At 41.6% G+C, this 27,933-nt stretch overlaps 2 protein-coding genes across 2 annotated transcripts; both read right to left on the bottom strand.

Annotated features, from left to right (window-relative positions):
• Positions 1–736: 736 nt before the first annotated feature.
• LOC117871798 (stromelysin-1-like) lies at positions 737–9,736 on the bottom strand. The gene is made up of 10 exons (XM_034759560.1): positions 9,606–9,736; positions 8,306–8,550; positions 8,045–8,193; positions 6,914–7,039; positions 6,276–6,437; positions 5,932–6,088; positions 4,082–4,215; positions 3,258–3,417; positions 1,573–1,673; positions 737–972 (listed from the first exon to the last, which is right to left on the bottom strand). Exons 1-10 carry the CDS (start codon positions 9,702–9,704, stop codon positions 872–874), a joined length of 1,434 nt encoding a protein of 477 aa, XP_034615451.1. The 5' UTR covers positions 9,705–9,736; the 3' UTR covers positions 737–871.
• An 8,768-nt stretch (positions 9,737–18,504) lies between these two features.
• Positions 18,505–26,183, bottom strand: LOC117871171 (stromelysin-1-like). Its single transcript, XM_034758877.1, has 10 exons — positions 26,029–26,183; positions 25,625–25,869; positions 25,159–25,307; positions 24,940–25,065; positions 23,306–23,467; positions 22,313–22,457; positions 21,087–21,220; positions 20,315–20,474; positions 19,047–19,150; positions 18,505–18,862 (listed from the first exon to the last, which is right to left on the bottom strand). Exons 1-10 carry the CDS (start codon positions 26,134–26,136, stop codon positions 18,759–18,761), a joined length of 1,437 nt encoding a protein of 478 aa, XP_034614768.1. The 5' UTR covers positions 26,137–26,183; the 3' UTR covers positions 18,505–18,758.
• Between the last annotated feature and the right edge of the window lie 1,750 nt (positions 26,184–27,933).

Here is a 27,933-nt window from a genome sequence, read left to right as displayed (position 1 = left end):
GCCAATACCATTGTTAGGATTCCTTTAGTTCCTAATATATTTTTAAAAACTCCTTATTGTCCTTAATTTTGCTGGCCATAGATCACTTCTTGTGTCCCTTTGCTTTTTTTATCAATTTTCTATAATTCCTACATTCTGATTTATATTCATTAATATCAACTTTCCCTTTTTTCCATTTGTTATATATATAATTTTTATAGCTACCTTCACTTCCCCTCTAAAACACGTTGTATGTTTTTTACCAATCGTCCTTCTTCCTCACTTATGGGATTTTGGTTTTTAGACATCTAGTAAAGTGTTCTTAATCAATCCCCAATTATCTTTCTCATTTTTGTGATTAAATTCTTCCTCCGAGCTGATCCGGCTCATAATTGTTTTCAGCCTTCTGAAATTGGCCCTTTTAAAGCACTGGAGATATATATTACTGGTCTGGACTTTATTCTATTTGCATATTATAAATGTGATCAAGTCCTCAGCATTTGTACCTAAGATACCGTTCATTTTTAGTTCTATGTATTAGTTCCTCTTTGTCTGTCAAGATGAAATCTAATATAGAATTCCTGTGTTGGATGCAACAGTTTTTGAGTGCGGAAATTATCATCTTTTGCAAGTAAATACATCATCTGGCAAGTAAATACAAAATCTCTAGATATGATACATATTTATTTACATATACACATATTCATGCTAAGTATTGCATTTCTGTTATTTACAGAACTGCAGATTGTACCATAGCTATAGTTTGACCAGTGGACGTACACTGAAATCTGTAGAATCCTGACTACATGTTTTAGAAATTAATGAAAAGTAATCTCTGGTGTATTTACAGTATCGTTTACTTCTTTTATACATCATCCAGGACTTCATGTTCTTAGCATGGAAACCAGAAGTTAGTCTTTAGGACACGAGTAACTTTCTTGGTAATTGGATCAAACTCAAACTGCCGTGATCCACGAATGAAATATATGAACCCTAGGAATGAAAGCAAGTTGAATTACTATATTGCACATATAAATATTAAGCTGTTACACTAAAGGTTGCAAAGGGCTAGAAAAGACTATCTGAGTCACCCACTCTAGCAATTTGCAGAACAGCTCTATCTAAATAATATCCTATCTGACATAGAGGAAAAAACAAACTATTCCTGATCATTAATCTCAACACAGTAACTTTACTGTCTTAGGGCCAGACTGTGATATCCTTATTCATGTTGAGCAATACCTTACTTCACAAGTGTTTCTATTGACTACAGTGGAACTACTTATGGTGTAAGGACAAGACAACATGAGTAAGGGTATCCCAATCTGTCCCTTAGTACTGATCTTTTCATAGCCTTGTGCAAACATTAATTGATTATCAATACACCTCAGGATGTATTTTTATCCCTATTGTACAGGTAAGGAAACTGAAGCACAGAAAGGTTAAGTGACTTGTCCAAGCCACAGAGAAAGTACCGGAGCCAGGATTAACATGCAGATGTTTCTGGCTCTCAGTATTACGTACCCCATTTAACCATGTCTCTTATCACTTCTGAACCATTTAATGCTTCCTTACCTGAGAGTTTCCACTTACTTTTATGCTGGAAAACAGCATCAATCTTCCCATTAATTCCTGGAAATTCATCTTTTATCAGCTTTGGCTTCTTGTCCATGGACTGTCTTCTTTCATCATAACTGAGGAAAGTAAAAAACAATATGAAGACAATTAAAAATAAGCCAAATGCCACGTAAGCCAGCCCCACTCTTTACAGAGGGCCTGTTAACAGTGAACTAAGTGTAACCCACACACCTTCTGGGTGTGGTGTTCTGGCCCCTCTAGTGGCACCAAGACCACCTTAAGAGAGAGCGATAAAATGAGTCTGCTCTACAGCCTTAGCTAACAGCCAATTGGCTTTTAGCTCATGTGGTAGAGGCTCATGCACTAAGCTCCAGAGATGCCCGGTTTGATCCCGCGCACCGACAACTGGGGTCTGTTGGCGTTACATAAGATCACTGAACACTTAGCTATTCTTAAACCAGATCCATAGATGGCATAAATCAGCACACCTCCAATGACCTCAGTGGAGCTACACCAAATTACACCAGCTAAGGAGCTGGCCCCTTGTGTTAATTACATGTGCATCTTTGAACATCATTCCTGATCTGCAAAACATTTATTGTTTTTCTGCCTAATAGGCAGGATGTGGAGAAGTGAATGATCAGCTACTGTATGGGAAACAGGAGACTATAGTCTTTCCCTTAAAAACACATCATTGAAATGTCTACAAGAACTGTTTATCAAGAAAAATCCGCGTTTTGTGGGATCATTGTTATATCACATACATTGAGGTGCCATATGACTACCATCACTGTACTACCAGCCCACAGGCTATAACAAAGTGTTTGCTGTAATATTTGTACTTAACGTAGAAATTAAATCACAACCAACGGTGTTCAAACAAGATGAATGGCTTGACCGAAGCTCTCCAAGCAGTGAGTTTTAGGAGTGGAGGATCAGATTGAATCCTTTACTCACCCTATCCATTTTACAAACTGTAACAAATCTGAAATCTGTGGGAGCTAGACACCTAAATAGCTTTCAAGATCTGAGCAATCATCACTTCACAGTGATTACTATGCTGCACATCATGACCACTTGGAACTATTCCACAGTGATACAAATCACATTGTTGTGGTCCACATATATAGGTCGCTTATTACTTGTGCTAAAAGAGAATCTCCTTTAACTGTTAGAAGTATAAGGGCTATGACACACAAAGCTGAGCAGTTTTGATTGCATCCAATAGAGAGAATGGTAAACATGCACACTAGCCAATTCACCGCAATATATAGCACATGTTTAGTGGCATAATAATGCCATCTGTTGGTAACTGGACAGAGGAATTGGGGATAATAATCTGAACTTCTTTTTAACCCCCAGAAAAGGTTCTGATAAAAACATTGTGCACACTTATGACTCAGTATAATTAGGAATTATTGTTTGCTTTAAAATGTGCAGTAAAGCTTTAGATGTTTTTTCTATATGTAAGTAAAATAATTTAAGCAAAACTTTATGTATCTTTAAAAGAACTGTTTCACCTGCCTTTAAAGAATATTATTTTTCTACAGGCAGCGATGACAGTGTAAGAGACTGGCTAGTCAGTGTGCCACTAAAGCATCATAAAGCAAATTAAGGATACAGTTATTGGTGATGTGGGTTTTGTTTGCTCAGAGGTCCCTATTACCTCATACTCAAGAATGTTAAACATGAAATCTTACCTCCAATACTTGTTAGACACAAAGTAGTATGTTTTTCTATTAATTGCATTATGAAGAGCTGCATCAATTTTCTTCACACCCTTTGAGAAGCCCAAATCATGGATTTTCTTTGGGTATCCAGACAGTATAGCATCTCCTCTGACAACCCAGAATTTATTTCCTATCAAGAAAAGTTGTTGAAAACATTTTGCCAGGAACTTCTGTTGAGAATTATATTCCAGTGGCTACAGTAAACAATGGACCATCGCCTTCTGTTGTATTTTAAACACATCCAAAATCCATCCCTCATGTAACTCTTCTGAATGCTAAGGATGAATTTGGGCTACTATTTTTAATTTAGACAAATAGTTCTACAGAAAAAAAGTGCCATTTCACATTTCCTTGGATAGAGCTTGATTTGTTAGGGAAATTTAGCTTCGTTAACATTAATCAAATAAGTGACATGCATTTTGATGCCGAGTGTGGTTTTTGTTAGCAATTTAATTGCAAAACAATACCAGTAAATTGGATTAGATCAGAGTTCATGAAATCCCATTAAAAGAGTACAAGGTTCAATTTCCTTAACTACACCTCTACCCCGATATAACGCGACCCGACATAACATGAATTCAGATATAACACGGTAAAGCAGCGTTCCAGGGGGGCAGGGCTGTGCGCTCCGGTGGATCAAAGCAAGTTTGATATAACACGGTTTCACCTACAACACGGTAAGATTTTTTAGCTCCCGAGGACAGCATTATATCGAGGTAGACGTGTATTTTCAAAGCAAGTAAATTCCATTTGTGTCACATGTAAGAAGAACGTAGAGAAATTCAGATGCTTACCTTTAAAAAGAAATGTCTCATCTTTGTCCGTAATTTCATAGGCAGCATCCAAGCCAGATGGCAGAGGTGACCAGAATGAAGATATTAAATTAAAGTCCACTTCTCTGCTTGTAGGGTGTTTGCGCCAGAAGTACCTGATCCAAATACAGTACAACTTGCTTATTAAATCATATCTTTATACATAACAATTTGTGAGATTCTAACCATGGCAATAAGAGTTTACAACTTCTACAGCCCAGAGAGTATTGTATATTGGCACACATACACATTCCATTGCCCCCAAATCATGTCTTCTATGCATTTACTTAGATTTTTGACTTTTGAATCACTAAGAGCTAAAAACTGCCTTTACCACTGAGGCTAGAGAGGGTTCCCTGGCATGGAACAAATGCAGTTCTGCTACACGAAAAAGAAATGGGACTCAGTTCTGCAGCACACCACTGAGAAAGGGAGGTGGTAGAATTGGGTGAGACGAGGGGATTCCTCAAGATCTACTCCACATATCTGTGCTAGGCTCTGGGCTGATGATTTTCCCCTGAGAGAGTTTATCGCTGGATAAATCTTTGGATTTCAGGGAAAGCAGATTTCACAATACTTATTTGCCTGTTCTTCTGCCATTACTATATTTTGAATGTCAGAATACAACATTATAAACTCCTTTAGACTGTGAAGTCTTTAGGCAGAAGCAATCTACACCTTTGTGCAGCACTGAACAAATGATAAAATATAACGATGGTAATTGGTTTCATTATCCGAAATCATCATTGCAAAGGGTGTGCATGTAGACTTGGTATTTGGGATGGCAAATTTTCAAAGTTTAGAAGGCTGCAGTTAAAGATGGGTAAATGGCTAACTTCAGTGTCCCAAGTAATGGGTTCAGAGTCCAAAACTGAGTTCTCCTGAATTCTGAATGTTGGGACCTGTTCTAATTTATCCATGTCTTTTAAGGGACCCTTTCTAACTCTCTCTCTGTCTTCTCTGCATCCCATTCCTCTTCCTCTGCCTCCCTTTCCTTAATGCAACCAGATCTGTCTCTTTACCCACCAATACTTACCTCTATTCTTTTCCTACCATACCATATCCCAGGTCTCCACTAGGACCTCCTTTTATCCCACTTTCCTCTTTTTGGGTCCTCAGAACCCACAATCTATTCTCTTTAAGCCCTTGAGAGCAACCTAGTATTAGTGGGAATACAATAGGACTCTCTGTTGCTACTATTAGTGATTTTCCATGGAGGAATGCTTCAGCTTTGGCACACTTACTGCTCATCTCTGGTCAGTTGTTTTAATCCATGAATTGTCCCGGGAATACTGCAGAACCCAAGTACCCAAATAAAACTTGCCAGTGTTAGATACCAGGATAGAATCCAGCATACAGAGGTCACAATGAAGAAGTCAGAATTTGTCAACAGTTACCACAATCTTATCTAAATTTGACAAGTTTTCTCCTATGATTAGACTGGGAAATAAGTGTGGCAAGTGTGTGTTGCTGTTATTATTATTATTAGGGTTTATCATTTGCATTGTGGTAGTACCAAGGACCCCACCTATGTATCCTGTTGTGCTAGATACTGCATAAATAACCAGAACAGAAAGATGTCCCCTGACCCAAAGAGCTTACAGTCTAAGGAAATATCCCTTAACGATCATTTCTGTGCAGGTAAGTAGGAGGTCTGTTGGCACTTGGGAAGAAAGATTGGTGATATTTATCTGAACCTTTTTTGAACATAATATTGGTTTGACTAACATGCTGGACAAAATTTGGAATGTTTCTTATTTTTCCAAATTATTGTGCCATCAAAGGAAGATTTAAGCAAAAGATATGATGTTGCTTTAAGCCAGTCAGCTTACTTGTCTTTAAAGAACATTATTTCTCCACGGAAAGTGGTGACAGCATCGAAAGTCAGATTAGGGTCACAAGTGTTTGGTGGTAGTGGTTCTGTTGGCTCCAGGGGTTCTATGGAGACAGTAGATTCTGTTGCATCTTCAGGGGGGTTAGATGAAGGTCCTAGGGAAAACAGTTTAGAGAAGAAATTAAAACTAGGATTTGATATTATAAAATTCAGATAACTTCAGTGGATCTGTCATTTTTATTCAAGCTATAGTTAATATAACCATTCAACATGGATTTCATTAAAAGTTATTTGAACTTGTTAGAGGCCATAAACATTGAGCAATTAATAATGTTTGATTACCATAGAGGTATTGAATGCCATTAATATCATCCTGATGAAGACGGAAAGTCTTGGCATCAAAGTGTCTATAAACTGGGTACATCAGTGAATCAGGGTGTCTAGAATGGAAGAGTCCCAGTGAATGGCCAAACTCATGCGCAGCCACGAAAAACAAGTTGGAACCTAAAAACAGCAAACAAAATGTATAAAAGAAAGGTAAGTCTTTTCATGTTCTTGCCCATCAATGTGAAATACAAGCCACCCAATTACACTCAATACAACAGAGGGTTTTAGTGCTTATAGTAAACTCAGATATAGTTGAAATAAAACTAAGTACAATGAAAATACATTGAAGTGCATCAAAAGTACAAAGGTGCAGTGCTTGTAGGCCTGATCCAGCACCCAACAACTCCAGCAGAGATCAATGTGGGTACAAGAGTCCAGATGTTGTGATGCCTTTGGAAAACTGGGGCCTGAGGAAGCTAATTATGTGGGATGGGTTTTCAAAAGTGCTGAAATCCTGTTGGTTTTTCAACACTTCTGAAAATCAGCCACTCACTTAGGTATCTAACTATGGTTTTAGGAGTCAAAATTTAGGTGCCTTGTTTTGAAAATCCTACCGAGCCCAGGTATGAAATATTAAGAGTTGTTTTACATACCCTGTGAGCCTTTGGTCCAGTTTTCATCCTCATCAAAGTGAGCATCTCCACCAATACCATTGCCAGGTGCATAGGCATGAGCAACCGTCCCACCAGGACCATCAAAGGGATTGAAATCATTGTGAACTAAGAATGGAATAAGATGCAATAGAACTCTTTGTGCATTTGCAACACTCCAAATTCCTCTGACATGCAATTTTGACAACCCCATTATTTGTCAATTTTTACTGAAAAGTGGAAAATTTTGACTTTCTAGTAGATCTGCAGACACTAAACAATTGGAAGTGAAACAAAAATCTGTCAAAATGGAAGAGATCATGAAGCAGTCAGTGGGAATTGAGTAAGGATTGGAGATGGGCATGAATGCAGGTACAATGGCTTGGTGGGAGGAGAAATGCAAAGGAAAGGAAAGTAAATAAAAATAATGGCGAGCTGTTGTACAACTTGTATTTATATAGTCGAACCACAAGACAAGCATGTGAGAAACCAAAATAATCACATGACCTTTTATTGTTCCCTCCACCATCCTCCACTACTTTCTGTTCTCTTTACTCACTGCATCATGTCTAATTAAGATCCTGCTACCTCCTATGCACATAGAAGAGAGCTTTTGTGGGAGAAATCTCCCTGAGGATCCACCCACATCATCCCAGTTGGGGGTGGAGTTTGCCCTCCTCCACCACAGAAAAGCCCCCGAGGGGGAGCCAGCCCCAAGCACAGAGCTCTGTGGCCCTTATTTAGCAAAGCACTTTAACCTGTGCTTACCTTTAAGCATGTGAGTAGTCCCAGTGACTTACATGGATCTACAGTCATGAGTAAAACCCACAAGCCCTGATTCTGTGCCGATGTCTGCCCAGGCTGAACATTATACACTACGCACAATCCCGTTGAACTACACACAGTGTGTAAAGTTATGTACAGCTATAAATCTTTGCAGTATCAGAACCTTAGATTGTAAACTCTTTCGGGTGAGGACTGTGTTTTTGTGTGTGATTGTATAATACCTAGCACAATGGGATCCCCATCCTAATACAAATGATAATAATGAATAATAATTTCAGGAAAAATAATTCACAGACCTCTGTCTGGTAATATTTACAATGATTATATATAGATAATAGATATATTTACCTCTGGCTGCAAAGGAGATCAATATATCTGCATCACCTCTGTCAACCCGGGTAAATGTCAATGGGATCACATTGCTCCAGACTGTAAAAGCTTTCTTGATGGCTGCATCTACATCAACTTGGGCCATGTCTGGTGTGTAGTTCAAAATCCTTTCAAATATAATATAGAGAAACAGCTGAGTTCTTTACAATATTGATCATCTACTTGGAGCAACTTGTTTCCCTTTAATTCAAGAAAATCCCTCTACTACTGCATAGTTACCTGTATGTTAGAGTTCTTTTCCCCCATTTTGGTTGTCCTGCAAAGGTGGAGAAATCAGCAACATCAGGGACTCCACACCGGGGTTTCTGCATCACCTCCAGAGTGTTAGAATCCAATTTCCCAGTCACCTCCAATCCGATGAATTCCTGCATTTCTTTGATTTTGTTGACTATGGGACTATCGCTTTTCCATCTTAGAACAGGCTTCCCATCTGTCTTAAAGCTGTAGTAATTTTCCAGGTACTTCTGATGAAACAGATATATATTAAGACACTAGGTTCTTTTTTAGATCTTGCAAAATAATATTAAATATTCTGTCATGAGATCTATCCTGGGCTTCTGCTGCTTGTTCCCTCTGTGTCTCAGGAACTCATCTTGTTTAGAAACTTTGTAAAACTGAAATTAGTTCCCATTTTCCATTTATATTAATACCTTGACGTTATCTTGTTGTGTGATAATGTGGCTACAAGAGTTCAGCATGAATGTTTTGCAATTGTACAATAGGATTAATGCTCAGAACACATTCAGAATAAACATTTGCCCTGTAAATGGAACATTTTGTGACAAAACACCTTAGACTTACTATCTGTTCCAGCACTCCATGCAGTATCTAAAGACAGACAATGACAGATGTTTGAAGAACATGATTGAAAGCATGATTTGCCAATAGCATTACATTTTATCATGTGCAATGATGCAGCCAAAAATGAAGATCCCGATCCTACAACCACCTATGCATGAGAATATCTTTACTCCCCTGAGAAGCCCCAAGTGAGCCAAGAAGATTACTTGTGTGTCAAGTTATTCACATGTTTAAATGTTTGCAGTATCAGACCCTAAACGGGTGCACTGTAATTTTAAATTGTTTCCTGCAAAATAATGTAAAACAAAATAATAATAAGATGCTTCCTGGCAAATGTCTACGGTTCATGATGTCAACGCTGAATTATTCTTTAGAAATATTGCCTCACTTTGAGCATTGCACATCCATTAAAACAGCACCCAAGGCAAGCACTTTCCAAGCTTTTGAAACCAAGCACCCCCTTCAGGAAAATGAAACAAGTCCTATCCACCCTTCCACCCCACCATTTTAGAAGGGCAGCCTTGGGGAACCTTTCACGGCCAGTGTGTCACACCCCTCTAGGAGGGCTTACTTCTATTCTTTGGGAAATGCTGAACCAGACTATTCACCCCATCAGCATGTATAGGGTCAGATCCTCAGCCGGTGTAAATCAGCATAGCTCCATTAACTTCAATTAACTCCAGCTCAGGATCTGGTCCTGTGTGTCTGCAATCATTACCTGAACAAGCTTCGTCTCTTCTTCCACTTTCCTTTTCGGATCTATAGGAAAAGCACAAGATGCGGCCCATAGTAACAGCAGAAACGGAAGGTTCTTCATTCTTTTGCTTCTATGTCTTGTCTTTATGTAGATCTCAATCTCCGCCCGCTACATACAAGTCTCTCACGTATCCCTGTTTATATAGAACTTGTGTGTTTCATAAAGTCAGGTGTAGCCTGACTCACAGTTTAGAACAGCCTCCAATTACCAACAGAAGATATGCAAACACTGGTTTAGGCATGAAAAGCTTGACAGATTTCATGTGAACTGCCTCCCATCCCACTCCGCCCCTTTGCAAATTTTGCAATCGGGCAATATGATTAATGCTCAGGAAATAGCTTGATATTCCTTTCCTTTATAAACTCACTGTTTCTTCAGGTAAGAAAAATGTTATTTTAGCTACTTAAAAAATCCAGCCTTGAGCCTCAGAACATTTATGAATGTCCTTAATTTTAAGCATCTGAACAGGCCCATTAATTTGAAACCTCTCAGGTGCTCAAAGGTAAGCACAGATGTAAGTCTTTGCAGAATTGTGGCCTCTAATAAGAAACAAAATGAAACCTTGGCAGGTTCCAGTTTTTTTTGTAGACAACTGAAACAAGTGTCTTCTATGGTCACATGTATTTTGGGAGAAATCTCATTGTTAATGTAGTGCCATAATCTGCTCACCTTACCCACTGGAATAGTCCTTGTGCTATAAGACACTGAAAAAGCAATGCTGATTATTTGCATCACTTCCAGGTTATCTTTAATAAGGTTCTTAGCTCTATTGGAACCACCCATGTCTCTCTCTGCCCATTGCTCCTGCCTGTACTACCAAGCAACAATCCCACGCAGCAATTACAACTTGATTCTCAGGCCTGGTTAAGGTAAACTGAATGCAGGAATTGGGCATGGGGTAAAGGACTGTTGCACCACCACCTTAATTTTGGAGACAGCGAAGGAACAGAACAATAAAAGCTAGAACAGTCCTTAGAAGCTGCTCCATCTTACACTGTGCTGAACATGGTACAGAATAGCAGGAGTGCACTGTGCTCTGACTATATCTCCTCCTTCAACATGTTCCCCCATAATCTACCACCACACCCCTGGTGCTCCCTTACACTGGGGGCTGTTAGCAGGGTGATATGGGAATGTCCTGCTGGCTCTATCCTAACAGAATCTCCCTTATGCCAGAGCTGATTCCCAAATGGCCAGTTTGGCCTGCTTTGTGGCCCTTGTATACCAGCAAAGCCAGAGTACTGAGCCACCACAGAGCCCAGAATCCGGGCCTAGCTCTTATGCTTTGGATAATATGTTCCCCGCTATTGTCAGGAAGCTTTCTCTCTGCTTCATATGGTGCATGAACCAATCAGCATCAGCATCCTGAATATTGGGCATGAGGCCTTAGAAAGTCCCCTAAAATTCATAAGCTCAAATCTTTAACTAATGGTTTAACACCACCATCTCCACCTCAGGGTGGAGAATTATCTTTTGTTTCATTCTCCACCATAAATGGCACAGGCTGCCACAGGAAGTAGGCAGAGGAAGTATCCAAAACATAGTGAGAGATGGCAATAGAGGAGATTTCTGAAAGGAGAGGTACATACATTACAGAGACCTTTGCTGAATTATTTCCCTCTGGGACACATCAGTGGAAACCAGCAGAAAGCAGCCCCAGGAGATAGACATTATGATGAAGTCTTGAGTATCTGCTTTCTCCCCTTGGATGGTTGGTTGGTCTTGTTGAAACAGGACACAAGACAGAGATTCAGGAGGAAGCAGACACTTGGTCATGGGGCCTAAATTTTCCACACTCATCATTGTTTGCATTATAGTGCCCATCCACAGAGGCACTGGGACGGTTTTAGTGAGGTTGTTGTGGTACTTTGATTGGCAGGACTCAGCAATATTGTCAAATGTGCCCTGTTGCTAACTTTTGCCCTCTTATTCTGTTCCCTCTTTCCCCCCCATTTCTTGGTGCCGTCCATCATCCACTAAAATCATTCACTTTTCTTAGTATATCATCCCATATAGAAACTTTCATAGCCACAGAGATGTTTTTTGAAGCCTTGCCCATGAAGCGATCGAACCTAGAAGTGACCTCCATAATGAGAATCTCTTGTTCTTCCACAGAGATTTGACTTGCTAATTGCTACACTCTCCTTTCTCAAAGCCTCTTTCTCAGGAATGTCTCATACCATTGTCTGGCCCTTGCTATGCCAGGGTCGATACCCCCACCAGCAGCATTCCCTTGGCCAGAGCCCCTAGTAACAGCACCAGAAGAAGACGACATCCTCCCGTGGGCACAATGCTGAGTAGAAGTCTCAAAATTTGGTCCTTTTCAACTGTGTTCATGCATGCAAGTTGCCAATCAGCATATGTAAATGCTACTTTAAATTGTACAAATACCAACCTGAAAGGCAGAAGATAAGAGTGGGGGTCCCCACACGGCTTGCCTGTGAGGTAATGAGTACGGTTTGTTCTGAAAATGCTTCACAGACCCAGCCCTGTTCTGGCCACAGTGTACTCTGGCAGCAGTGTGGGAGCCACAGGCTAAAGTACAAGAGTGAGGACCTACACACGAGGAACTTTTGAGCTGTAAAACTGCAGCTCTGGCTGTGCCCCTGATGAGTGGCGTCTAACAGAGATGTTTACATCTCCCGCCTGTCTGCGTAGTTTACTGCCAAGCCCTGAGGCTAGTGTGTGTAAATATGGAGCCATATGTATGAATTATGTTGCTGAGAATGCCAGCTGCAGAGAGAGAGGCATGTACCCCTCTTCTGACAGCTGCATAATGACAGCTCGTATGAATGAGATAGTCTTTGTTTAATGGCAGGGCTTGCTGTCTTGCTTGTGCCTTTTGTGTGGCTCCTGGTGGATCTCCCTTCCTTTCCAGACTAGAGTGTGTGTTCTTCCCAGAAGCCTAATCTGCCATAATTTCCTCTATAACATTAAGGATGCTGGATCCACTAACATCCCTTCATGCAGGAATCACTTCCAGGCCAGACTTGATTCATTTGAAACTCTCCATGTATGTGTGTCTATCTAGAGAAGGGACTAAACCCTGCCAGGCCGGGCAATGATGGAGCTGAATTTCCAAATCCTCTGAAAATTCATCTCCTATTCAGGCCACGCGAGAGCATTCTTTTCTCCAGCAGGTATGCCCACATGGCACCTCCTCTGAAAATTGCCTGTGAGGAGCATTATAACTTTTGTTTCTCTTTCCTATGAAGCAACTCAGACTGGCCACTGCTGCATCCTGGACTAGACTGAACAATGATCTTATTGTTTATGGAAAATATCAACTGTGTATATGCATTTGTTACAGTAATATGCAATGAGATACATTCATAGAATCATAGAATCGTAGAAGATTAAGGTTGGAAGAGATCTCAGGAGGTCATCTAGTCCAATCTCCTGCTCAAAGCAGGACCAACCCCAACTAAATCATCCCAGCCAAGGCTTTGTCAAGCAGGGCCTTAAAAACCTCTAAGGATGGAGATTCCACCACCTCCCTGGGTAACCTATTCCAGTGCTTCACCACCCTCCTAGTGAAATAGTGTTTCCTAATATCCAACCTAGACCTGCAACTTGAGACCATTGCTTCTTGTTCTGTCATCTGCCACCACTGAGAACAGCCGAGCTCCATCCTCTTTGGAACCCCCGTTCAGGTAGTTGAAGGCTGCTATCAAATCCCACCTCACTCTTCTCTTCTGAAGACTAAACAAGCCCAATTCCCTCAGCCTCTCCTGGTAAGTCATGTGCTCCAGCCCCCTAATCATTTTCATTGCCCTCCGCTGGACTTTCTCCAATTTGTCCACATCCCTTCTGTAGTGAGGGAACCAAAACTGGATGCAATACTCCAGGTGTGGCCTCACCAGTGCCAAATAGAGGGGAGTAATCACTTCCCTCAAGCTGCTGGCAATGCTCCTACTAATACAGCCCAATATGCCATTGACCTTCTTGGCAACAAGGGCACACTGCTGACCCATATCCAGCTTCTTGTCCAATGTAATTCCCAGGTCCTTTTCTGTAGAACTGCTGCTTAGCCAGTCGGTCCCCAGCCTATAGCGGTGCATGGGATTCTTCCGTCCTAAGTGCAGGACTCTGCACTTGTTCTTGTTGAACCTCATCAGATTTCTCAGTGATCAGGAACAGTCAGCATGGATTCACGAAGGGGAAGTCGTGCCTGACTAACCTAATTGCCTTCTATGATGAGATAACTGGCTCTGTGGATGAGGGGAAAGCAGTGGATGTGTTATTTCTTGACTTTAGCAAAGCTTTTGATACGGTCTCCCACAGTATTCTTGCCACCAAGTTAAAGAAGTATGGGCTGGATGAATGGACTGTAAGGTGGATAGAAAGCTGGCTAGATCGTCGGGCTCAACGGGTAGTGATCAATGGCTCCATGTCTAGTTGGCAGCCGGTTTCAAGTGGAGTGCCCCAAGGGTCGGTCCTGGGGCCGGTTTTGTTTAATATCTTTATTAATGATCTGGAGGATGGTGTGGACTGCACTCTCAGCAAGTTTGCAGATGACACTAAACTAGGAGGCGTGGTAGATACACTAGAGGGTAGGGATCGGATACAGAGGGACCTAGACAAATTAGAGGATTGGGCAGAAAAAAACCTGATGAGGTTCAACAAGGACAAGTGCAGAGTCTTGCACTTAGGACGGAAGAATCCCATGCACTGCTACAGACTAGGGACCGAATGGCTAGGTAGCAGTTCTGCTGAAAAGGACCTAGGGGTCACAGTGGACGAGAAGCTGGATATGAGTCAACAGTGTGCTCTTGTTGCCAAGAAGGCTAACGGCATTTTGGGCTGTATAAGTAGGGGCATTGCCAGCAGATCGAGGAACGTGATCGTTCCCCTTTATTCGACATTGGTGAGGCCTCATCTGGAATACTGTGTCCAGTTTTGGTCCCCACACTACAAGAAGGATGTGGAAAAATTGGAAAGAGTCCAGCGGAGGGCAACAAAAATGATTAGGGGTCTGGAGCACATGACTTATGAGGAGAGGCTGAGAGAACTGGGATTGTTTAGTCTCCAGAAGAGAAGAATGAGGGGGGATTTGATAGCAGCCTTCAACTACCTGAAGGGGGGTTCCAAAGAGGATGGAGCTCGGCTGTTCTCAGTGGTGGCAGATGACAGAACAAGGAGCAATGGTCTCAAGTTGCAGTGGGGGAGGTCCAGGTTGGATATCAGGAAAAACTATTTCACTAGGAGGGTGGTGAAACACTGGAATGCGTTACCTAGGGAGGTGGTAGAGTCTCCTTCCTTGGAGGTTTTTAAGGCCCGGCTTGACAAAGCCCTGGCTGGGATGATTTAGCTGGGAATTGGTCCTGCTTTGAGCAGGGGGTTGGACTAGATGACCTCTTGAGGTCCCTTCCAACTCTGATATTCTATGATTCTATGATTCTATGATTCTTTTGGCCCAATCCTCCAATTTGTCTAGGTCACTCTGAACCCTATCCCTACCCTCCAGCATATCTACCTCTCCCCCCAGCTTATTGTCATCTGAGAACTTGCTGAGGGTTCAAGTAATCCCATCATCCAGATCATTGATAAAGATGTTGATCAAAACCGGCCCCAGGACCAACCCCTGGGGCACGCCGCTTAATACCGGCTGCCAACTAGACATCGAACTGTTGATCACTACACATTGAGCCCGACAATTTAGCCAGCTTTCTATCCACCTTATAGTCCATTCATCCAATCCATATTTTTTTAACTTGCTGGCAAGAATACTGTGGGAGATCGTTTCAAAAACTTTGCTAAAGTCAAGATATATCACATCCACCACTTTCCCCATCCACAGAGCCAGTTATCTCATCATAGAAGGCAATCAGGTTAGTCAGGCATGACTTGCCCTTGGTGAATCTATGTTGACTGTTCCTAATCACCTTCCTCTCCTCCAAGTGCTTCAAAATGGATTCCTTGAGGACCTGCTCCATGATTTTGCCAGGGACTGAAGTGAGGCTGACTGTTCTGCAGCCCCCCCCACACACCCTGAGGCACCCCCCCCAGCCCGCAGCAGCTCCCCACCCCCACCCCCCGGCCCGGGGAGCCGTGTGGCAGCTCCCCACCCCAGATGACCTCTGCTATGCCGCCTCCCCGAGCACATCATTGCTGCTCCACTTCTCCCACCTCCCAGGCTTGCGGCGCCAATCAGCTGTTTAGCACCGCAAGCCTGGGAGGGGAGGAAAATTAGAGTGGGGGCGGCGTGCTCAGGGAGGAGGCAGAGCAGAGGCTGAGCTGGGGTGGGGAACTGCCGCACGGCTCCCCAGGCCTGGGGGGTGGGGAGCTGCCGCGGGGGGAAATTGGGAGCACCGCTTTTTGGCGCCCCCAAATCTTGGTGCCCTAGGCAACCACCTAGTTTGCCTTAATGGTAGCACTGGCCCTGCCCCATATCCCCATGATTTTTCAGAGATAATGGCCAATGGCTCTGCAATCACATCAGCCAACTCCCTAAGCATCCTCGGATGCATTAGATCTGGACCCATGGACATGTGCACGTCCAGCTTTTCTAAATAGTCCTTAACCTGTTCTTTCACCACTGAGGGCTGCTCACCTCCTCCCCATACCGTGTTGCCCAGTGCAGCAGTCTGGGAGCTGACCTTGTCTGTGAAGACCAAGGCAAAAAAAGTACTTCAGCTTTTTCCACATCATCTGTCACTATGTTGCCTCCCCCATTCACTAAGGGTCTCACACTTTCCCTGACCTTCTTGTTGCTAACATACCTGTAGAAACCCTTCTTGTTATCCTTCACATCCTTTGCTAGCTGCAACTCCAGTTGTGCATTGGCCTTCCTGAATACACCCCTGCATGCCCTAGCAATATTTTTATACTCCTTCCTAATCATCTGTCCAAATTTCCACTTCTTGTAAGCTTCCTTTTTGAGTTTAAGTTCACCGAAGATTTCACTGTTAAGCCAAGCTGGTTGCCTGCCATATTTGCTGTTCTTTCTGCACTTCGGGATGGTTTGTTCCTGCGCCCACAATAAGGCTTCTTTAAAAAACAGCCAGCTCTCCTGGACTCCTTGCCCCCTCATATTATCTTTCCAGGAGAACCTGCCCATCACTTCCCTAAGGGAGTCAAAGTCTGATTTTCTGAATTCCAGGGTCCATATTTTGCTACTCTCCTTTCTTCCTTTTGTGAGGATCCTGACCATCTCATGGTCACCGCTGCCACCCACTTCCACTTCCCCTACCAATTCTTCCCTTTTTTTTTTAGCAGCAGGTCAAGAGGAGCATGGCCCTAGTCGGTTCCTCCAGTAGTTGCCCAGGAAGTTGTCCCCAACACTCTCCAAAAACTTCCTGGATTGTCTGTGCATTGCTGTATTGCTCTCCCAGCAAATGTCAGGGTGATTGAAGTCCCCATTAGTACCAGGGCCTGTGATCTGGAAACTTCAGTTAGTTGTCTGAAGAAAGCCTCATCTACATCATCCTTCTGATTGGGTGGTCTATACCACACGCCCACCACACATTCTCACAGTGCGTGTTTATTCAGGGCCTGATACTACTCTGAATGCAGTCATTAGGATTGCACATAACTTTTGTCATCAGTGAGAGCAGGGTTGGGTGCACACTACATAGACAAGATTTTCAAATGTGACTGGTGATTGTGGGTGCCTTGGATTTTGGGTACTCAATTTAAGACATCACCTGATTTGGGTAAGTGCTCAGTGCTCTATCTATGACCAATTTCCGCCTGGTGCTATCATAGCTATATCCAGTTCCAGTCACCAACAATAGAATCCTAGAATCATAGGACTGGAAGGGACCTTGAGAGGTCATCTAGTCCAGTCCCCTGCACTCACAGCAGGACTAAGTCTTATCTAGACAATCCCCGACAGATGTTTGTCCAACCTGTTCTTAAAAATCTCCAATGACGGAGATTCCACAGCCTCCCTAGGCAATTTATTCCAGTGCCTAACTAACCTGACAGTTAGGAGGTTTGTCCTAATGTCCAGTCTAAACTGCCCTTGCTGTAATTTAAGCCCATTGCTTCTTATCCTATACACAAAGGTTAATGAGAACAATTTATGTCCCTCCTCCTTGTGACAACCTTTTATGTACTAGAAAACTGTTCCCTCTCAGTCTTTTCTTTTCCAGACTAAACAAACCCAGTTTTTTCAGTTTTCCCTCATAGCTCAGATTGACCTGAGCTGCATTCAGATTAGAGAACTGAAGGATATATCCCACTGTCACTCCCCTGAGCCACCAAATCTCCCACTTTTGCCATCCGACACCCCCATCTTTTGCAATACCTTTATCTAGGGTTATGTCAGTCCCTTCTACTTCATTACAAAAGACACAAAGAAATTATAACAGTTCAGGTAGTGCGTGATGATAGAATCAGTTGTTTAGAATAATATTGTAATGAATAGGGGGTGTGACTGCCCTCTACTGGATGGAATCAGAACTACTCAACTGTGTGTCATAGGCCCTGTGCAAAATAACTCACATAGTCGAGATGTGCTTTAGGAGTAAACATACCAGAGCACAGTGAACTTCCACATGATCACAGTGTCCAGCATAACGCTGACTGTCAAGGTCCTAGATGGTCATAGCTGTCTTAGAACTATCAACTCTTATGATGCAGAGAGTTAAGGTCTAGTTCTGTGCTTCTATTTTCTTCTTCTAATGTCTTTCCCCTTGCTTCTACCCTGGAGCTGCCCACTTACTTCTGCCTCCCGCTCTGCCTCTCCTTTACAGCTAGTGCAGTTTCTTAAAGTCATCATATTGTCTGAAAGGCTGAGCTGGGAGTTCAGCCTGCAGGGCAATTAAATTAAATTCACTGGCCCCTTCTCTAGTGCTGCTGACCAGAAAGACAAGGAGTCTGGACCAAAAGAACCCAAGACTGTTATATACACAAACATAAAATAGCTTTATTGCTGAGTGACACATTAATAAATAGCCTAAATACAATACTAAGATAAGTTAAAACTATATATTACATTTAACATTTCTCTGTTATTTAAAATAATATTTATCAGGGATCACAGCTCTTATGTGACTCAGACATAAAGTAAAAGATAAATAACACTGATTAGAAACAAAACATCGATGAAAAGCCATCTCTAGTGCATACAAAATTGGATTCTGTTTCTTTTGCCTTGTGTGTCTGCTCTTATTTGTAGTCAAACCAACTATTTCTCTGCATTTCACGAATAACTTTCTTGGACTTGGTGTCTATCTCATACTGCTTTGAGCCATGGAAAAAATAGAAATTTCCTAGAAATAAAAACAAAATGAATAATTACTTTGTACAAATGTATATTCATTCTCTTTCCACAAACAATGCTGCAACTTAAAATGTGTACACATAAAGAAACACCCTTACTAATGTCTGTAATGAATCTATGGAAATGCATATTTTCCATTATATTCACCTATCAAAGTATTTTTTTCTATTTACCTTTTTCCTGAAAAGCAGCATCTACCTTATTGCCAATTCTTGGAAAGTCAACTGATATGCGTCTTGGATAACCCTTTTCCATGGATTCGGTGACTTCATCATAACTGAATGAAGAAATGAAATGAAAATAATACATAAGCATGTGATATTTAATATTGACTCCAACTGACCTTTACAACAAGTAAGTCCTGCCCTTAGCTAAAACTCACTAACCATGAGCTACTGTAAACTCATTGAATTGTATAAATCCTTACTATACGAATACTTTCACCTTTACTAATCTATGCACAGTTGTCTGTAGCTATTCTGACTAAATAGTTTGTTTTTCCTATTGATAGCCTGCAAAGACATTTCTGTACCTGACTTGCTTTGTGCTTATGAGTTGTCAATGGGACTAGTCACCTGAGTGAAGCTAAGCATACGCATAAGACCCAAGTGAGAGAAAGGCAAGAAAAACAGATTTAAATGGATGTGCTAAGCTCTGTACAAACCTGTAACACAAAGCCAGTCCCTGTCCAAATTACACTATTATACTATAATGAACTGGCCACTGTGTTGGTGTACCCTACCTTCTGCTGGGTAGAATTGGATATGTTCACCTATGTTATAGGAACATACTACAGTAAAGGCTGTATTATTTGGCCTTGTACCAGGCGGAAAGATCTATAAACTGACATTTCTAATCTTCACCGGAAGTCCAGTTTATAGTCCAGTTGGCACGGGCCAACAGGCTGCATACCTGGCTCCGCGTGCTTCCCTGGAAGCGGAGACATATCCCTCTTCTCCTAGGTGGAGGAACAGCCACGAGGGGTTCGGCGTGCAGGAGAGGGGAGGGGCATGTGCTCTGGGAGGGAGTGTGAGTTCAGGAGGGGGCCTAGCTGTGCCTCCCCCTAGGGACAGCAGGGATAGGTTGCTGCTTGTAGAGAGCTGCCCATACCCCCTCCAACACCCAAACTCCTTCCCTCTTAGTTAACCGGACTTTTTCACTTACCGGCACCCCCCGTTCTCCCGACATGCCCGATAAAAAAGCTTTTACTGTACTAGCAGCGAATGGAAAATGTTCTTTAACTCGAGTGTTTTAAAGAAAAGGAAGATCTGAGCTCTATCTTTGTTGTCATTGAAATTCAGCTTAATAATGGGGTGTGCAATATACCAGTCATGAAATCCTACTCAAGGGAGCCACAGATTTGTCAGAATTCCAAATGTAAAGGCTTAATAAGGCTTTAAATAAGATGCATGGATTATTTGCTGGGAGAATTTAATCTTACCTCCAATACTTGTCACCTACAAAGAAGTACGTTTTTTTTGTATTCTCATCATAAACAGCAGCATCAATTGTCTTAACGTATCTTGGAAAGCCCAGGGTGTGGATGTTCCTAGGAAAACCTGGATGTACAGAGTATCCACTGACAACCCAGTATTGGTTGCCTGTCAAGAAAAACAAGATAGGAAAGCTTGATAGGTACTTCTGATGAGCTTAAGCAGTATTTAATTACAGTCGTGGAGCTTCCCCAAGGAAACTTTTCTGTTCCCTGAGGGGTGTATTCCATTGATAGCATTGAATTTGAAGACACTCCTTTCTCGCAAGGCAGCTGGAATGTTTAAGGTTTCAGGACACTTGGATTTTTTGCTTTATAAATTCATTAGAGTAGTTAAAAAAAACATTTCCCCCCCATGGGAGCTAGGATTGTTCAGCACCTCTGGAAATCAGGCCACTTAGTTAGGTGCCTAAATATGAATTTAGCTGACTAAATGTAAGCACTCCATTTTAAACACTTTAGCTCAGATATATAACTGATCCTCTCACCTGCCTTAAGCACATCATTTAACTTCACTCTCAGTTTTCCTTTCAGTTATGAAATAGGCATAATATCTTATTTCACAGGACTGTTGTGAGGTTTAATTAGTTAATGACTGTGAAACTGCACTTTGAAGTGAAAAGTTATGTAAGTGCTAGGTGGTGGTGGTTATTATAAATAATAATAATTGCTTCTTCATTTTCACATGTAAGAAGAATGTCTAGGAATTCAATAGAAATACCTTTAAAAAGAAACACTTGATCCTTTTTGTCAATTTCATAAGCAGCTTCAAAGCCAGAAGGTAGCGTTGGCCAGAAGGAAGAAATTAAATCATGCTCAATACCTGGGAAATAAGGACTCTTGCGCCAGATGTACCTGATTGAAAAGACAAGTTGCTTGTTCATATAATCATATTTTATCATTAATTCACGAGATCGTCAACAGGAAAATGTAATAAAAATTCCTACTACATGAGCTGTACATTTGTTCCTTAGTTGCAGGTGGTGGGACATGCTCCCAACCCACAGATCATGTCCCCTTGGAGATGCAATGCCCATTTCCTAGTGCCCTCTTCAGCGCTACAGAGAAATCCTGTCCTATTTCTTTGCACTGTGGTTCTTCCACCCTGCCCTTTTACCTCACCCTTTCCCTCCCATTCCTTTGGTCCCCAGTAAGGCACAGGGAAGAGCTGAAACCTATCTGTAACGCTGTGTCAGGAGGAATCCTTTTGCCCACCATGTAAATGCAGCCATCTCTTCGGTGCAATGTATCAGCTCTTTGACAATGCACAGCAACACTAAACTGCACTTTTTAGGAGGGACATTTAGAATAATTTCTTCCGTTGAATCTTCACGAAGTATTTATGCAGGCAGAATGTCATTCCCTGAGTTGGTATTTGGCCAAAACCCTGGGGATGCCACTTTTATTCCATCTTGCAAGAAGTGCATTGGGATCTTTAAATGACCCGTTAAAGGGTTAAGTATCAGATCTCATTGAAAAGATGGCGCCTCTAACAGCAGAGTGTCGCCAAGCACTGCAGCTGGAGCCTTGATTCAATGCTGTCTGGAGGCTAAGAATGCCACCTACTGAATCACCAACAACACTTTCGATAGCCCCATAGTTTTCCCTTTAGATCTGCCATCCGCAGCCTGACACCAGTCTGTCAAGAACAATGCTTCATGTGATATGGCTGTAGGCCAAAGTACAATGCTCTGATTGCACAATTGCCATGGAAATGTAACAGACCATGCACAGGATGACTAAGGATGATTTAAAATACTAATATTTACTCAGCTGTCAGAAAGCCCAGTTACTTTGCCCAGGTTACAAGGGCAAGTAGAAATTTATGAGGTTGTGTTGACTATACATTTGGAAGGAAATCCCCCCTCTTGAACTAATTGTCAAAGCATTGCCATTACAAGTGTAGACTAAGCAAAACTTGATGTTGACAAAACAGAAATAATTTACCTGTCTTTAAAGAATATTATTTCCCCACGGAGGGTGGTGATGGCATCAAAAGTCACGTGAGGGTCAGAGATGCCTGTGGTTGATGTTTCTGTGGGTGTTTCTGTGGGTGGTGTGGAAACTGGTGGCTCAGTAGAGGCTGGGGGTCCTTAGGGAAGAGGTTAAAAGCAGAATTGGAAGGTCAGTTAGTATTGCTATTACAGCTCTTGGAGAACAGCAGTACTGGGCCAAATTCTCCATTGGTTTGAAACAGTGTTTTCCCCCATTCTATCTAGGTAATTATGTGGCCACCACTGCCATATTATCTGAACGCGTCACAATCTTTAATGTATTTATCCACACAACACCCTTGTGAGGTAGGACAATGCTATTATCCCCATTTTACGGATGAGGGAACTGAGAGGATTAGTGACACAGAAGCTCTATGGCAGAGCAAGGAATTGAACCTGGGTTTCTGGAGTCCTAGCCTAGTGCCCTCACCACTGCCTCTCTGAACTCCTCCTTGATATTAATGGAGCTGTGCCAATTCACATCTGCTTAGGAGCTGGCACAAGACTGTCACAAAGTTTCATACAGAAACATATTTAAACCTTTTGGATTAGTGATGCCCAGGAAGCACTTACCTCTGCAGGGGAGGCAGGGGGTGACTAATATGCACGAAGGGGTCGCACTATATGCTCCTCCTCAGAGTTAGCCAGCTGAGCTAGCTCGTGCAGATGGACTTAGAGTGAGCCATGGCCTTACCTGCTTCTCATCCCTTTGGCTATGATTAGCACCCAAGAGGACACAAGAGGGAACACAGTCCCTGTGTAAAGGTACGAGCAAGGACTGCAATTACAGCCAGCCCCTGTACACTGCTCTAAGGACGGAGGCGCCTTACCCCCTTCACACCCCACACAGGTAGGCCACGGTATGGCTCTTGGTTACACATTCTCATCAGATTGTTTGTAACCTGTATGAGAGAGACTTTAAAAAAAAGTGATGCTTCCTCCTTACCATATAGGCTCTGAATGCCATCAACATCGTCCTGAGGGAGCCTGTAGTTTCTGGTATCCTTCGGCGTATAAATTGGATACATCAAGGAGCCAAAGTCATTTGAATGATCAAGACCCAATGAGTGGCCAAACTCATGAGCAGCAACAAGAAACAGGTTGTGTCCTAAAAATATAAAAAGCGTAGAATGCACGTAGATTAAATAAATGTCCCCATAAAACAATAGGAAAGGACGGGTGAGCGGAGAGGAGGAGGAGAAGGGTGAACATAGTAGTTTAAAAAGGGAAACAAAGGGTATGTCAACACTGCATTGTAAACCTGGCTTTGTGTGACCTGGGATTGTGAACACAATGTTTCCAAGCCCATGCTTAAGTATCCATATTGCATTGTAAACCTCACAATTGCTGGACCCAGGCCTCACGGACATATTAGCACATCCATATGGACTACACACACCTTCTGACTCTGGTCTGCAGCTTGAGCTGTGTCCACCTTGCAAAATGACAGGGCTTGGATCCAGGTCACAGTGGGACTCAGGATCTGAACCACCTGGGTTTATAGTGGATCACAAACGGAACATCAGCAACCAATGTGATGTAGTTGCAAAAAACGCTAATATGATTCTAAGGTGTATTAACAGGAGTGTCATATGTAAGACACAAGAGGGAATTGTGCTTCTTGTGAGGCATCAGCTGGAGTAGTGTCCAGTTTTGGGTGCCACACTTTAACAAAGGTTTGGACAAATCAAAAAGCATCCAGAGCAGAGAAACCAAAACGGTAACAGGTTTACAAAGCATGACCCATGAGGAAGGGTTAAAAAAAGCTGGGCATGTTTAGTCTTGAAAAAAGACTGTGAAAATAATTAGTTTTTGACTATGTAGAGGTTATTACATTTTTATTCCTTCAAAGAAACAAATATGAGACCAGCCAAAATTAAAGCATCTGTTCATACTGCAGAAATATCCCTCCTTACGTATAATCAAGGTTTTGTTAATATTGATGAATTCAGAGGCCAGGAATGGCTATTATGATTGTCTTGACTGACTTTCTGAATAACACAGGCCATTGAATTTCACTCCATAATTCCTGCATTGAGCCCCATAGCTTGTGATCCCATAATATAACCCACAATAAAGCACACTAGACAGAAGCACCCAACATGCACCACAAATACACTCATCCACTGAACACACATTGTTTTCCCTGCACAAGGTTATTAAAAGTTATCATCACTTTATTATTTTATTTTGTTTTCAAAGTGGTGAGTTCAATATTTTACAACTGCTAAGAATCTCACCCTGAGGGCACAATTCTATGCCGACACTAACTCAGTCAAACCAGTCCACATCCATGGTAATTCCAGTCACTCCACGGGAGCCACAGTTGTAGTCATTGCATTGACTTCAGTGGAATTACTATGGATTGTCATGGGTGTCACTGAGCTCAGAATCTGAACCACTGATTTCAAGGCGAATTCTGCTGAGAAGTACAGCATGTTCAGACCCTTTATAAGTAGTTATTACTAAGCTGCATTACTTTTGTGTCCCCATCTCTTTCCAGTGTAAAAATGAGCTAATAGCTCTTAAAATCAAACACTGTACACAGAGAATGCTAATGAAATAGTAAGGAATACCTACCTTTCAAATCTTTTGTCCAGTATTCATCCTCATCAAAGTGGGCATCTCCACCAATACCTTCGCCCGGTGCAAAGGCATGAGCGAGAGTTTTACCCGGTCCATCAAAGGAAAAGAAGTCACCATGAACTAGAAAAGGATACATAAAAGTATGATTCTTCTTAATCAGGACTGTAAGTAAAGGAGTCAATACTTATCCTTGACACATGGGGATTCTCTTACATCCAGCCACAAAGGAGATCATTATATCTGCGTTGCCTTCATAAACTCTGGTGAATTTCAGTGGGGTCACGCTGCTCCAGACGTTCCAAGCCTTCTCAATCGCTTCATCTACATCAGCTGGTTCCATGTCTGGTGTATAGTTCAAAATCCTTTAAATGAATAATAAGGAAATAAATGTAAGCAATTAAAAATGCAACTAACAGGACATGTACTTAAAGTTAAACATTTTGCTTCCTTGTTGTCTGTATATTATATTTGTATGTCTTGTCTTTTTAGACAATATGCTCCTTGACACACAATATATGTCTACCTCTGTGTTTCTTTAGTGCCTACAACAATAGGGCTTTGATCCTGATTCAGGCTCCTAGGTGCTACCATAATGATAAGAATAAATAATAATAAACATATAAAGCTAATTATTTCTGTAATTCCCTGAGGCACTCAAGGAAACACATTGAAATATTACCTATATTTCAGATCTGTTTTTGTCCATCTAGGAGACAGTGGAAAGGTGCTGAACTGACCGACATCGGGTATTCCACACCTGGGCTGCTTCATCACCTTCAGAGTATTGGAATCCAGTTCCCCAGTCACTTTCAGCCCAAAGAATTTCTGCATTTCTTGGATTTTGTCAGTTATGGGTTTGCTGTTCTTCATTTTAAAGATAGGTTCTGCCTCTGTTTTAAGTTTATAGTACTTTTCCAGATATTTCTGACGGGAAAAAAATACCCACATTTTATGACATTCATGTTTCTTTTAAAATGTATAGAATAATCTTAATAGTTATATAGTTATTGCTGTGATCTTAATATGATAAAAGACTAATTCTTCCTATCAGCTTTATGCATATATACTGTCTACAGTCATTACCTCAGCAAATTGCATGTCTTCTTCATTTTTCTTCTCTGTTTCTTGAACTAATGGTAAAGCATAAGAAAATGCTACACAAAGTAAGATCTGGAATGAAAGACTCTTCATTTTCAAGATCGCTTCTTTTTCCTGTCACTAGTTTAACAAAATCTCTCAGTCTCTATCTTTTCTATGCATGTCTCCTCAGTGTCCCAGTATATATATCACTTGGGTGCTCTGTAAAATCAACAGTGACATGACTCACAGTTTATAACATCCTCTGATTTTCCACAAAACATACACAATGCTACTTTTAGGAGAAGTATGACACACTACAGGTGACCTCGTCTGAAACCCCCTGATTTTGCAATATTGTCAGAGGATGTCCAGGATATCTTCCTATTCCTTTCCATCCCATTTTTCCCCCTTTCCATCCTAAATTAGTCCAACATTTTCAAACTTGAGTTCAGCACCAAAAGTCGTATCTAGGCATCTGCATAAAAGTAGTCTGATTTTTCAGAGGTGCTAAAAGGTAGCTGTGTGAGAAAAAACATGTTAGCAAATGTTGTCTTAATCTAGTAAATTGTTCCAATTTGTTGTCAGTAGTTGTCTTGTTTTATAAGCTAAAATTGTAATATGAAATTGTTTTGCTTTAAAATCATTTTATTTTTGCTCCAAGTCTAAGCTGCTTGTTAAAAGATTGTTTAACTGTTCACTTTGCTGTTCTCTTTAATTGCTCATTAGAAAATTGTTTAGCCATTCTTTGTATGAGTGAGAATGCAAGTGTGTGAGTAAATAAGAAGAGACGCCAACAACGGATGTGATGATCACCAAAGGGGAAGTGAAGAAACAAAGATGCCAGTATTATCTTGTCCCAAGGGCCAAAGAGTGCACATTAACAACCCTAAAGTACAAAGGTATCCGCCCAAAAACAAGAACAAAATTCCAGATAAGAAGATAAAAGATGGTTATGTATACAACCAGATCTGTGATAAACAATGCAAATATGACACAGCAAGACCCATAGACTTGCATGAGAACTAACTACTATAAAAGATGGGCGAGAACAACAGAGCTTTGGGTTCATTCAAGAACGGAGCATTTGAACTTAAACTACAGCAAGGGAGGTTTAGGTTGGACATTAGGAAAAAGTTCCTAACTGTCAGGGTGGTTAAACACTGGAATAAATTGCCTAGGGAGATTGTGGAATCTCCATCTCTGGAGATATTTAAGAGTAGGTTAGATAAATGTCTATCAGGGATGGTCTAGACAGTATTTGGTCCTGCCACGAGGGCAGGGGACTGGACTCGATGACCTCTCGAGGTCCCTGCCAGTCCTAGAATCTATGAATCTATGAACTTGAGGCCTCACATTCAAAAATGCCAAACTTGTTTTTCAGATCAAATTTCCACTCCGACCCTCTCCTTCCCAAACCATGTTTGTGCACAAACCAACTATGGGAAATGTCAGCTTCCAAAAGTGAATGTTTCAGAAAGATGCAAGCAACTAATGACAGGACTAAAATGGAAATAGTTGTGCAACGTTAACTCTGGCACATCATGATTAGCACCCCACTATAAATAATTATATCCCCTCTGCAAGGACCAAGCATATCTATTAATGGGTGTTGCCACAATAGGTCCTGGGGAAGGTATGAGTATCCATATCATAATCTTTTCCCAGTTTGATTGCTAATCCATGGGCCATACCATAGGACTTTATGAGGGAGGGTAGGACTTTGACCTCACTTTCTTCCTGTCTCTCCACAATGCTTGAAATGCTGTATCTCATTCAATGGCATTTGACACATGGGACCATAATATTCTTATCTGTAAACTTCAGTCCCTAGGATTGGCAACTGAGCATGTTAGTAACTAAAAAATTACAGACCAGAATGTGCCTGGCTCTTGTCCAAGGCTCTCAGAA

Source organism: Trachemys scripta, chromosome 1, assembly GCF_013100865.1.
Source record: "Trachemys scripta elegans isolate TJP31775 chromosome 1, CAS_Tse_1.0, whole genome shotgun sequence".
Lineage (NCBI taxonomy): Eukaryota > Metazoa > Chordata > Testudines > Emydidae > Trachemys > Trachemys scripta.
This window is presented reverse-complemented; position numbering and strand designations above follow the sequence as displayed.